This window comes from Populus alba, chromosome 1 (genome assembly GCF_005239225.2).
Source record: "Populus alba chromosome 1, ASM523922v2, whole genome shotgun sequence".
Taxonomy (NCBI): Eukaryota; Viridiplantae; Streptophyta; class Magnoliopsida; order Malpighiales; family Salicaceae; genus Populus; species Populus alba.
Window position 1 is genome coordinate 40,046,389 of NC_133284.1, and position 11,611 is coordinate 40,057,999.

An 11,611-nucleotide genomic window follows, 5' to 3' on the forward strand; every position below is an offset into this window, starting at 1 on the left:
TAATAAACAATCTATGTTGGTGTTAATCCCACATAAAAAATTTTAAGAAATAAAGAATATATATAATTATCATATATCAAAAAATTAAAAAATAATTTATATAAGTATTGGGTATAAAAAAATATAAATTATTATATAATTATTTAATGTTAAAAAATTAAAAAAACAATTCATCTGAATGAAAATTATATAATTATTCCATATTAAAAAAATTAAAAAATAATTTATGTAATTTAAATATTCATAAATTAATTTTATAATTTTTAAATTTATATATATAAAAAATTAAGTTATATCTTAAGTTTTGGGTTAACCCGATAGGTTATCAATATTTTATCTCATAGAAATTTTTATCTTGCACATATATTAGTATAATTATCTTAGACTGGCTCGTAGAAATTTCTATATTAGTTAAATGGTCTTCCTAGAGGCAGAAGGAATCTATTAGTATAATTATCTTGCACATATATTTTTCTAATATCCCACATGATATCCTCATATTTTTTTTAAGAGTTAATACTTAATTTAATAAAATAAAATAAAATTTTATTAATTTAAATTAATTAAAAAAAATTTAAAATCTAGTTTCAAACTAAAACAAATATTTATTTTTTTTTCTAAAAAATAACATTTTTATCTTAACTTTCCGACTTAATTTTTAATTCAAATCAACAATTTATTAGGTTTTATAATTTTTAATTTATTTTATTAAATGTATATATAAAATTTTTAATTTTTAATTAAATATTTTTTAATAATAAAAAATTAACAATATCTATTTTTTAATGTTTAGAAAAAAAAAATCATAGAAAGTAATGACACTAGTTCCATTTAGAGAATGTTTAAGAATACAATAAAATAAATTTTTTTATTTAAATATATTAAAAAATATTTTTTTTAAAATTAACATATCAAAACAATAATATATATATTTAAAATTAAATTGTTTTTTTTTTTCAAATACGATCGTACCGCACCGCAATGTGAAACCTCGGTCACATTTAGATCCAACAGTTCCTGTTTCAGGAAAATGCGGTTGCATCACCCCTTGGAATCTCATGTAAACGACATCGTATTCCAAAATTTTAACTCGAGGGACCCTTTGCGTCGGCAAGGAGGTCTCTGTTCCCTGAAGGTACCGGGGCAGAACAATTACGAAGACAATCAAACCTAAAATGCTTTTTTCTTTTCTTTTCTTTTCATTCTTTTGCCTTTAATCGGAAATAAGAAATTTTTATTTGGTTTCGTTTCAAGAGTGATACAGTTTTGTGATATTTTCAAGAGAATGGAAATATCTTCAGGCGCTATTGGTTCCTGCTCTAAAGACCAAAAAACCATGTATCAAGAGTGGTTTCATTATGCCGATTCAGGTCACTACAATCTCTTCCTTCCTTTGTTTTCCTCTCCTAGTTTGTTTCTGCTACTTTCGATGATGATGATGATAATTTTTTTTTTTTAAAGATGGTGATGGTCGAATTACTGGTAATGATGCTACCAAATTCTTTTCATTGTCAAAATTATCTCGCCAGGATCTCAAGCCGGTTCGTTCATTTATTTCTTGATTTTCTTTTTCTTTTTTTCTTCTTAAATAAAAATCTCATGGTGAAGAAAATATACTTACTAATTTTTATTTTTATTTTTGAAAGGTATGGGCCATTGCAGATTCAAAGCGACAGGGATATCTTGGCTTAATCGAGTTCATCATTGCTATGCAGGTTTTACATTAATTAGTTAATTAATTTTAATTTTAATTAAAATTAAAATTAAATTATCTTTTTATGTTTTTCTTGATTTGTAGTTAGTTTCTCTGGCGCAATCTGGGCGTGAAATAACAAATGATATCCTCAATAGCGATGGTAAGATGTGTGTATATATAAATTGAACAACTTAATTTGATATTGGAATTTAATAATATAATGTAATTAAATGATATTGCAGTTGACTTTCAAAGTCTTAAACCTCCGTCCATGGAAGGTTTGGATGCGTTATTGGCGGTAAGTGAACGTGTGCTGCGGCTATAATTGGTTTTTCCTTATTCATTCTCATATGATTTTTTTTTATTTTTTTTTTTAATTTTGGTCTGCAGAAGAAAAGGCGTTCTTTGAAATCAAATGACAATGAAGCAAATGGTAATGGAGCTTGCTCCTTGTTTTATTTTATTTTATTATTATCGTGCTTTCAATAATTTTGTAATGGCGCTTGCTCTTTGTTTTACTTAATTGTTATCGAGCTTTCACTAATTTCCAGCAATGCAGGTACTCCGACAGTGCAATCAACACCTTCGGCAAATTGGTTTTCTTCAAAACCATCAAGAAAGGTATGTGTTTATGTTCTTTATCTGAATTGGTGACTGTTTGTAAAACCAGTTTGGTATTTAGACTTCGTTCAGAAGTTTCATATTTCATTAGCAACAATTGAGATGTTTGTGATGACAATGATAACTGGTGTACCAAATCCTAACCGGAATTTATCTCTTCTTAATTGCCTGACACTGTATATGGATTGCTTAATTGGAGATTCGAAACTTACTACTTGTTATTGTTAATTTATTTGCATTTCCATTTATTTTTAATTTGTGTATGTGCAATGCTTTCGCTTTTGCCTGTTGAAATGGAAGATTTTTCCTGTGATAACATTTAATCTGAATCCTATTGGTTAATAATTCTAATATATATTTTTCATAGCCTTATTTTATTCTGTTACATTTTTTGATAAATGCACCTGTTTTTAGTCAAAGCCTGTCTTCTCTGTGAGCTTCAATTTCATGATATATTCACAGGCATCACTGTCCTCTGTTACATCAATAATTGACGGCTTGAAGAGACTGTACATTCAGAAGCTGAAGCCATTAGAAGTTACTTATCGTTTTAATGATTTTGTATCTCCAGCCTTGGTGAGTGGATAATATGCCCAAAAACTTTTGAGTTCAGTTTTTCTGGATATGCATGAATATATATTTAATAGCATCCTTGATTTGTTCTTGTCTATTTAACCAGAAGGAAAAAATCATCTTTTGCATTCTTGTAAGTTATCCTTGATATGAACTTATCTGTTTGTGGATGTGTTGTTCGCCGCAGACAAATAGTGATTTTGATGCCAAACCTATGGTTATGCTTTTGGGTCAATACTCAACTGGAAAAACTACATTCATTAAGCATTTACTTAGAAGCAGTTATCCAGGTGATTCTCTCTCTCTCTCTCTCTCTCTCTCACACACACACACACACACACGGCACATGTGCGCACGCGCGCGTGTGGGGGTGGGGGGTGTGCTAAGTAAGAATTGCTTTGTTTCCTTGTACTGATTTCCCTTGTATTTTGCTACAGGAGCTCATATTGGACCTGAGCCTACAACGGACAGATTTGTTGTTGTAATGGTATAAAAAAATTTATTATCTGTTATGTTTCCATGAGTACTGTCTGGTATTACTTGCCAACAATAAAATCATTCATTTATTCTTGTTGTTTCTTGTCTGTGTTTGCTTTGTCTGATTTGTCTTGTGCAGTTTCTTAAGGTTTTTGAAAATTAGAATTATTGGAATTTAACATCAGGAGAACTGCCTTTTTCAATTAATCAATGTTCTAATTTCCTCCTATTGTTATCAGTAATTGGTTAAAGTTTTGCTAGTGCTGTTTTATTTTCCCTGGTTGCTTTGTCTTCTTTGGTTTTTTTTTTCCAACACTGCTACATCTTGATGATTTTTGTTGATGTGACCTTATAATTTCATGACTGGTTTACTTATAAATATTATTACTGTATTGATTTGTAAGCTTGTTTGGTCTTAACCATCAACCTTTAAAGCAGAGTCCAAATCATTTCCATGTTTATATATCTGTTGGATCCTTTTCAGTTTTACCATTTGCTTTTTGATTTCTTTTAATAGAACTTCGAGCATTACTTGTTACACTTACTTGTTTACTTTAAAGTTGGAGATGCTTCATGTAACTGTTCAAATTGGGGATGTTTATGTAAATTTAGTTCGGCAATAGCTTTGATGAAGTTCTCTTCAGTCACGTGGTTAATGCTCATTGGGCTTTTAATGCAAATGGTTCAGCTACCACTAGCTCATGGCTAACCAAAAATCAGGGATTTAAAAATTAGTTGTGAAGTAAAGAAATTAAATAATAGCAAGAATTATGGTGAAGTCAACATGTAGTTTGGAGTTTTCTGATGAATCTCAGCATTTGATGGTGGCTCCTGGGCACCACTCCACTAATTGCTGAGCTTTATCAGCAAGTTGATTTGGGAAAACTATTTCAGGAAATTTAGCTTGGTTTTTTTTTTTGTTTTGTTATCAGTTGGTCTGTGTTAGTTTTTTCTGGAAAGACTAGCACTCATTGTTGTGTTGTGGTCATTTCTTACTCTTACTAATCTGTTCATTATTTTACCAATACTGATTGCATGTTAATTGTTGTCTAGTGTAGTCTGGAACTGATGAAAGAAGTGTTCCAGGCAACACAATTGCAGTTCAAGCTGATATGCCATTCAGTGGACTCACAACTTTTGGAACTGCATTTTTGTCAAAATTTGAATGTTCTCAAATGCCACATACTGTAAGTGTTAGAATCTAAAAAACACTGATATTTCCTGATTTTGGTTCTGGTGCATTCTCATTCATTTTTGTGTTTCAAGCTGCTGGAGCATATTACATTTGTGGACACACCTGGAGTTTTATCAGGAGAAAAACAACGGACACAACGAGCTTATGATTTTACAGGTGTAACATCATGGTTTGCTGCAAAATGTGACCTCATTCTCCTTCTGTTTGATCCTCACAAACTTGATGTCAGTGATGAGTTCAAGCGTGTTATTTCATCTTTACACGGTCATGATGACAAAATTCGTGTTGTTCTCAACAAGGCAGATCAAGTGGATACTCAGCAAGTAAGAATTTACTAAGCTTATTCATTTTTTTCAATCTTCAATTCAATTAATGTGTGCATGTATAAATCATATAGACACATTTACTTATAATACATATGTAATATAGAAGCTATAAAAGAACCATTTGTTTACAGATTTTTGTTCTATTATGCAGCTAATGAGAGTCTATGGAGCTTTAATGTGGTCACTTGGGAAAGTTCTCAATACTTCAGAAGTTATGCGTGTCTATATTGGGTAAGCTCTCTGTTAATAAATTTAGTTTAATATCACTCTAATATGTTAAGTCAACAAACTTTCAAGATTTTTCTCTCGCTCATTAATTACAGAAGTTGGGCTGTAGGATAAGTTTTGTTGCGGAAAAGTTTTTTATATGAGAAAGAGGGCTTAATCAAGGCTGTTGATTAATGGCATTGATTTGTTCATGCTTTATTTCACACCCTCTTGTATTGCATAGACTACTCTGCTTGTTTGAACTCATTGAGCATAGGTGGTTTTATTTAGTTATTTATTATGCAAATACATCAGCTTATGCTATTGCCAATAACTTGTGGTTCTCTAGCCTATGCTTTATAACCTGGCTTCATGAGAAACTGAGCTTGCTCATGTCATGAAAAATTGATGGTTACCATTGCAGCTCATTCAATGACAAACCAGTAAATGAAGCTGCTGTTGGTCCAATTGGGAAAGAACTTTTCGAGAAAGAACAGGAGGACCTTCTTTCTGATCTTAAAAATATACCAAAAAAGGCTTGTGATCGTCGGGTGAGTTTATTGTTTTTGTTTTAATAAAACATAAGACAACCATGTAAGACAGATGCCTGCAAATGCATATAAAGTCATAACTTGGCCTTGAAAAGTAATGAACCTTCACCTCAGGTTAATTCTGGTTTTTGAAATTATGTTTATGAGGAAACTGAAGATTGTTCCTTAGTTGAACATGTTCTCCAACTCGTTTTCATTAGGAATTTGAAGTAGTCCCTTGGAATCACTGTACTTTAAGTATTTCAATGAAATTTTTTTCTCACAGATAAATGAATTCGTGAAACGTGCTAGAGCTGCCAAGATACATGCTTACATTATTAGCCATCTTAAAAAGGAGATGCCCGCAATGATGGGCAAAGCAAAGGCTCAACAGAGACTTCTTGATAATTTGGCAGAGGAGTTTGGAAAGGTCGCAGCTCTCCTTTTTCCCTGCTTTTATCATCCTTGCAGAGAACGTTGACTTATTTTTTTTTTAATTTTGCACTGGATAAAATATACAATATTGACATTATTCATGTTCATGCAGGTCCAAAGGGAGTTCCATTTACCTCCAGGTGATTTCCCAAACGTGGAGCAATTCAGGGAGGTTCTGAGTGGTTACAACTTCGACAGGTTCGAGAAATTAAAGCCTAAAATGATACAAGCTGTGGATGACATGCTAGGTTATGACATCCCAGACCTGTTAAAAAACTTCAGAAACCCATACGATTAAAGCAGTCATAGGAATCCCATTTGGAGAGAGGGTGTGAGCTTCTCTGTCTGGATAAGCTTTCTGCTCATTAATTGTTGACATTTACAGTATGGCTGATTCGAATGTATTAAACTATGTGTAAAGTAATGCAATGGCTGATTTTTGTATCGAAAGTTATTTGTTCGGATCTCAAGGTCATTGACTTGTGCACCTCTAAGGTCTACAATATTGTTGTGAACAAAAAGATAGCCAATCTTTTAAAGTAAATGGACCTTTCCAATTTCCTCAGTTCTGGGTGTTGTGATTTGTGATTGCTGCTACTGGGCATGAAAGTAAGTGACATCTTTTGGGTTTCTTCGACTACCTTGCAATCTATTAGGTTTGTGTTGATAAAAAATTATGAAATTAGAGTTGATTTCGAATTACACATTAAGTGTTTGATGAAATTCCAAGTTATAGTTCCTTTTTAATTTTTAGTAAAGTTGTAATATTAATATTGCCATGAGTTTTTAGTTATTAAATAGAAATTAATGTCAATAATTTAAATAATGTATTTTTTTTTTATGACTTATTTTTACAAGAATGTTAAGTGTTATTGTGCGAATAAAGTTATGATGCGTTTTTATAATTTTTAAAATAATAGAGGTAAAATATAAAATAGAGTAAATTATAGGATGATTAGGAGCGTATTTGGTATTGTGGTAGCTTTTGTAGTTGTGGTTTGAAAAAAATAGTTTAATAAAAAGTATTTTTTATGAGGTTGATTTAAAAAAAAAAATTGGCGTTTGGTTAAAATTGTGGTTATAGTTTTGGTTTAAAAAAAACAGTTTTTTGTGTTTGGTTAAAAAACTGTAGTTGAAAAAAAGCAGTTTTGTGTTTGGTAAAACTGTGGTTAAAAAAAAAAATTATTTCTTGTGTTTAGTTAATATGCTTTGTGTTTTATATTTGATTTGAATTAATTAAAAGGACATATATAGACACACATATATAATTCCAAAACATATTACATAACAAAATGAAAAATCCTTATACATTAATGTACTCCTTTATTGTTCCATCAAACTATTTGCAATTCCATCGCGTTTAAAATCCATACGTGAAGGCCTTTGTGAGCCTTGAACGGCCGAAGCCTAAACAATATCAGGGAAAAAGTCATCTGGAATTAAATTAGGGTTGCGATCATACTCAGAAAAAACTGCATCATCCTGCGATCTCTTTCTAATATAATTGTGTAGTGCCATTGATGCAACTACAATCTCAACTTGTGTTTTGTATAGATAAGCAGGCATGTTTTGCAAAATTTTCCATCTTTGTTTCCATACCCCAAAAGAACGTTCGATCACGTTACGTAGTGACGATTGTGCACGATTAAACACCTATTTCCGACCACTTGGTTGTCCACGACGCCTAAATTCTTGGAAGTGATACCTCTCGCCTTTGTAAGGACCCAAATACCCATACTCATTTGGATATCCAGCATCAACCAAATAGTATTTTCCTGCAAAAAATAACAACATGGTAATTTTAAACAAAACTTAAAAAAATTATATTCCTTCAATTACCAAATCTTTAATTTAGTCAAAATCACAACCTTCCGGAGGTTTTGGAAATTTGATATTGCTATTGTCAATAGCCTCAATAAAAATATGCATATCGTGTGCACTGCTTTCCTATCCTACCCACTCGAACATGAATTACATGTCGAAACTACAAGCGGCCATGACATTTTGTGTTGGTACACCTTTTTTTTCCAATAAATGAAATTTGATTTGCAGATGGTATGCAGGCACGAACATGTGTTCCATCAATTGCATCGACACAATTCTACAGGCCACAAAAACATAAAGTACTCATAAACATTTATAACATATTTCATACTCCTTTGAGCAACTTAATTAAACTTAATTAAACTAATTAATTATACAAAAATTCATCTTACCTTGAAATGTGGCATAAATCTTGGATTCATAGTAATTTCTCTTGGTGTGCTCGTAAATTGTGGATCTACTGGTTTTATGACTTCCACAACAAACAAACGTAATGATTTAAGCACTTCTTTAAAACATCTACTAATAGTTTCATCTAAATGCTAGAATCTTTCCAGCACTTGTCTATTTGACACCCCAACTGCTATTGTAAATAGAAACATTGTCACCTTTTCAATAACGCTCATTCTTCTTGACAGTTTTAATCCATGGTGCATTTATAATTCAATGCACAGACTCAACAAAGTAGTTGCGTCCATCATGAACATGTTAACACTTCGTTTCCAATGACCTCTTAAAATCTCCGTCAACCAACTCATCCCTGTGTTATACGAAACCATACATGGTTCTTTATACATATAATTAATATAATACATGTTTATAGCTCCAGCTATGCATATAATTAATTTTTTCATATCAAAATGCCTCCTTATAATAAATGCATCGTCACCATCACTATCATCATCAACGTCGTCATCACTGTCATCGTTACTATCGTCGGTGTTGTTTCCATCACTCTCATCCCCAGCACCAGAAAATAAGGCACCACTACCTTCATAACTAGGATAATTAATGTGGTCTACAATTCGGTTCATTACATTATCATAATTGCTATCAAAATCCCCATTAAATATGTCATTAAACCGTGAATCATCCATAACTTTAATTACATGGAAACAAAAAACAAATTATATGTTGTTAATAAAAAAATATTTAAATAATTAAATATCATTCAATAAAAAAGAAGTATCAAATAGTTGGTGCAACATAAGTTTTTTCATACCTATAAAGCCAACAAAAAGAGTGTTCCACTTGCTTTTATGAAATGCAGTTGAGGTTTGAAAGGTTTGTTATGAAGTAAAAAAGAGCTTTGAAAGTTGGCTTACAAACAATCCTCTTTATATAGAAAAAACTCATTGCTTTTTACGTCTCTTTTACAAGTACATTATCACATGTATATTGTAAAAGTAACATATAATGTTAATTTTACTGTTAATATATTCTGACATGTATTTTTTTACCTTTTGTTCTCATTTTTTTATTTAAGATTCCTTGGCCCACTTTTTTTTTCTTTTCCTATCACCATGTCAGTGCACACCCATATGTACAGAAATAATTTAAAAAGCAACAAATATTGGATTACAAGAATTGTAACTAGAGATTCAATTGACACCTCATAAAATAAACACATTATATATATATATATATATATATATATATATATATGAACTCCAACAACAATGCTATAACTAGACAATTCCAGCAGCTTAAACAGCATTTACAGTAGCACATACACATATATTTCATACACTGGCTCCCATGCACACAATAGCTGAGACAATATTCACATCTCATTTCCAAACAATAGCTGAAATTGGAGTGTTAACAGCAATGAATAGCATTAAAAAACAAGGCATCAGCTTCCATCAATTCTCACGGTAGAAAAGAAAACAAATGCATCTTATCACACTGCACAAACATATAGTAGCTGCACATGGTACCTCAATTACTTGCAACTTTCTTATCACCATGTAGCACCCATCAACTCACAGCAGAAAAAGAAAACAAACAAATGTTCACACAATAGCTGCACATGGTATATCAATGAATACTGCTTCACACACAAGGCTGCAGCTCCCATCACCTCACAACAAAAAAGAAAACACACAACATTTCACTAGCTGCACATGGTTTATTACAAATACAGCTGGACACACAAGGCATAAGCTCCCATCAACTCATGGCATAAAATAAAATAAACAAGCCTGCACATGGTATATTATAATAGAACATGCATTTTAATAGCAACACTCAATATTCAACACCTTCAGGGAACAACACAGTCAAGGAAAATTACCAACAAATTCAATCCAATGGTCAACCATCTAACATTAATAAAAACAGAAGTGACAGTTTTAATTCATTAATAAAATACAACATTAAAAACCAACAATATCCTCATACAAGTATATTAGCTCCCGAAAAGCAATTAAATATAAATACAACAGTAAACTAATTACAGCAAATGGAAATGCCATATATCTCAACACGAAATGTGGAAGAATACAATGACTCGGGTTAAACTTCGGCAATAGGAAAAAACTCTTTTTTAAAACCAGCATCTCATTATTCTACAACAATAAAATAAACTTATATAAATACATTAAGCAAGTGAACATAGTTAATTGATTAACGGTTAAGAAAATGTAGTAATACCATGTCAGCTAAGCACGTTTAGTGCGTGCATACATTTGTTGCAGCCATATCAACTTCTGCTCCTTATCACCCATACTAGCCCACATTTCTCTTTTCCTTCTTAAACTCAAATACTCCGTAGCAAAGTCGTGGAACTCATCTTCAATTGAAACTCCAGGAATTGAGTGCAGCTCAGCCATCACCTCGCGAATACTACAGCCTTCGCGATCCATATTAACAGACATCGAATCACTCTTAGTCGACATACTCTCAAGTAGATGATTCCACCTTGTCAGCAGCTGAACACCAATTCCAGATGTCTTCTTCTTTCTACCTCGCACATCATAATGATCTCGTTCTTTTCTTTTGCCACTGCTTTTTGTATTGCTGCTGCTAGACATATTTATCCCTCCAACCATTCGAGCCATGTCTGTCTAGAAATCTGGAATCACATCTTCCTCCGAATCACAGTTGTCCTCTTCCAAACCATCATCAACAATGTCAGCATTGTTTGTACCAGGATCAACATCACTGCCAGTAGGTAAACCTGATGAAGGATCCCATGCAAACGCTCCAGTTGCGACAATGTTGGAATATATTCAGTCAAATTTATTCTTCAAAGACGGCTCAATACCGACATGCCTGAATTTTTTGGCTCCTCTAATTTCCTGCATATAAATTAAATCAAGTAATGAAGGATCAAGACTAGTAAAATTTTAGGGTTGGAATTTGACACTAATAAAAGAAATTGTTAGGATGGCAAGGAATGTACCTGAATTTCTTGTTTCCACCACTCATCGCTAGCTGTAATTGTGCCTATTTCACTATTCCAACCAACACCAGTTTCAGAAACCAGCTTATTCCATATCCTCCAATCCTTTTTGCATCCATCCCATTTGTTTTTCAATTGTGTTTTACTGAATGCATGGCTAATTTGTTCTTTGAATGACGTTATAAGAAATTTCCACCCCGTTTTATCGAAATGAGTATTAGGTCTCATTCCCATAACAATTGCCTTAATGTATATATCATAAAATATATGCAACATTTTCTTTGTCCAAGCAGCCTTATCAAAAGATTCAAGACCTTCCAT

The 11,611-nt window shown here is 32.1% G+C and overlaps 2 protein-coding genes across 2 annotated transcripts; one reads left to right on the top strand and one right to left on the bottom strand.

Annotated features, from left to right (window-relative positions):
• The first annotated feature begins 1,066 nt into the window (after positions 1 to 1,066).
• Positions 1,067 to 6,625, top strand: LOC118056840 (EH domain-containing protein 1). Its single transcript, XM_035069219.2, has 16 exons — positions 1,067 to 1,370; positions 1,462 to 1,541; positions 1,647 to 1,715; positions 1,799 to 1,856; positions 1,939 to 1,994; positions 2,087 to 2,129; positions 2,256 to 2,317; positions 2,780 to 2,893; positions 3,078 to 3,180; positions 3,328 to 3,377; positions 4,426 to 4,554; positions 4,634 to 4,885; positions 5,040 to 5,119; positions 5,520 to 5,646; positions 5,912 to 6,055; positions 6,173 to 6,625. Exons 1-16 carry the CDS (start codon positions 1,286 to 1,288, stop codon positions 6,356 to 6,358), a joined length of 1,638 nt encoding a protein of 545 aa, XP_034925110.1. The 5' UTR covers positions 1,067 to 1,285; the 3' UTR covers positions 6,359 to 6,625.
• Positions 6,626 to 10,952: 4,327 nt separating this feature from the next.
• Positions 10,953 to 11,611, bottom strand: LOC118056787 (L10-interacting MYB domain-containing protein-like). Its single transcript, XM_035069133.1, has 3 exons — positions 11,291 to 11,611; positions 11,153 to 11,186; positions 10,953 to 11,065 (listed from the first exon to the last, which is right to left on the bottom strand). The coding sequence occupies exons 1-3, from the start codon at positions 11,609 to 11,611 to the stop codon at positions 10,953 to 10,955; spliced, it is 468 nt and encodes a 155-aa protein (XP_034925024.1).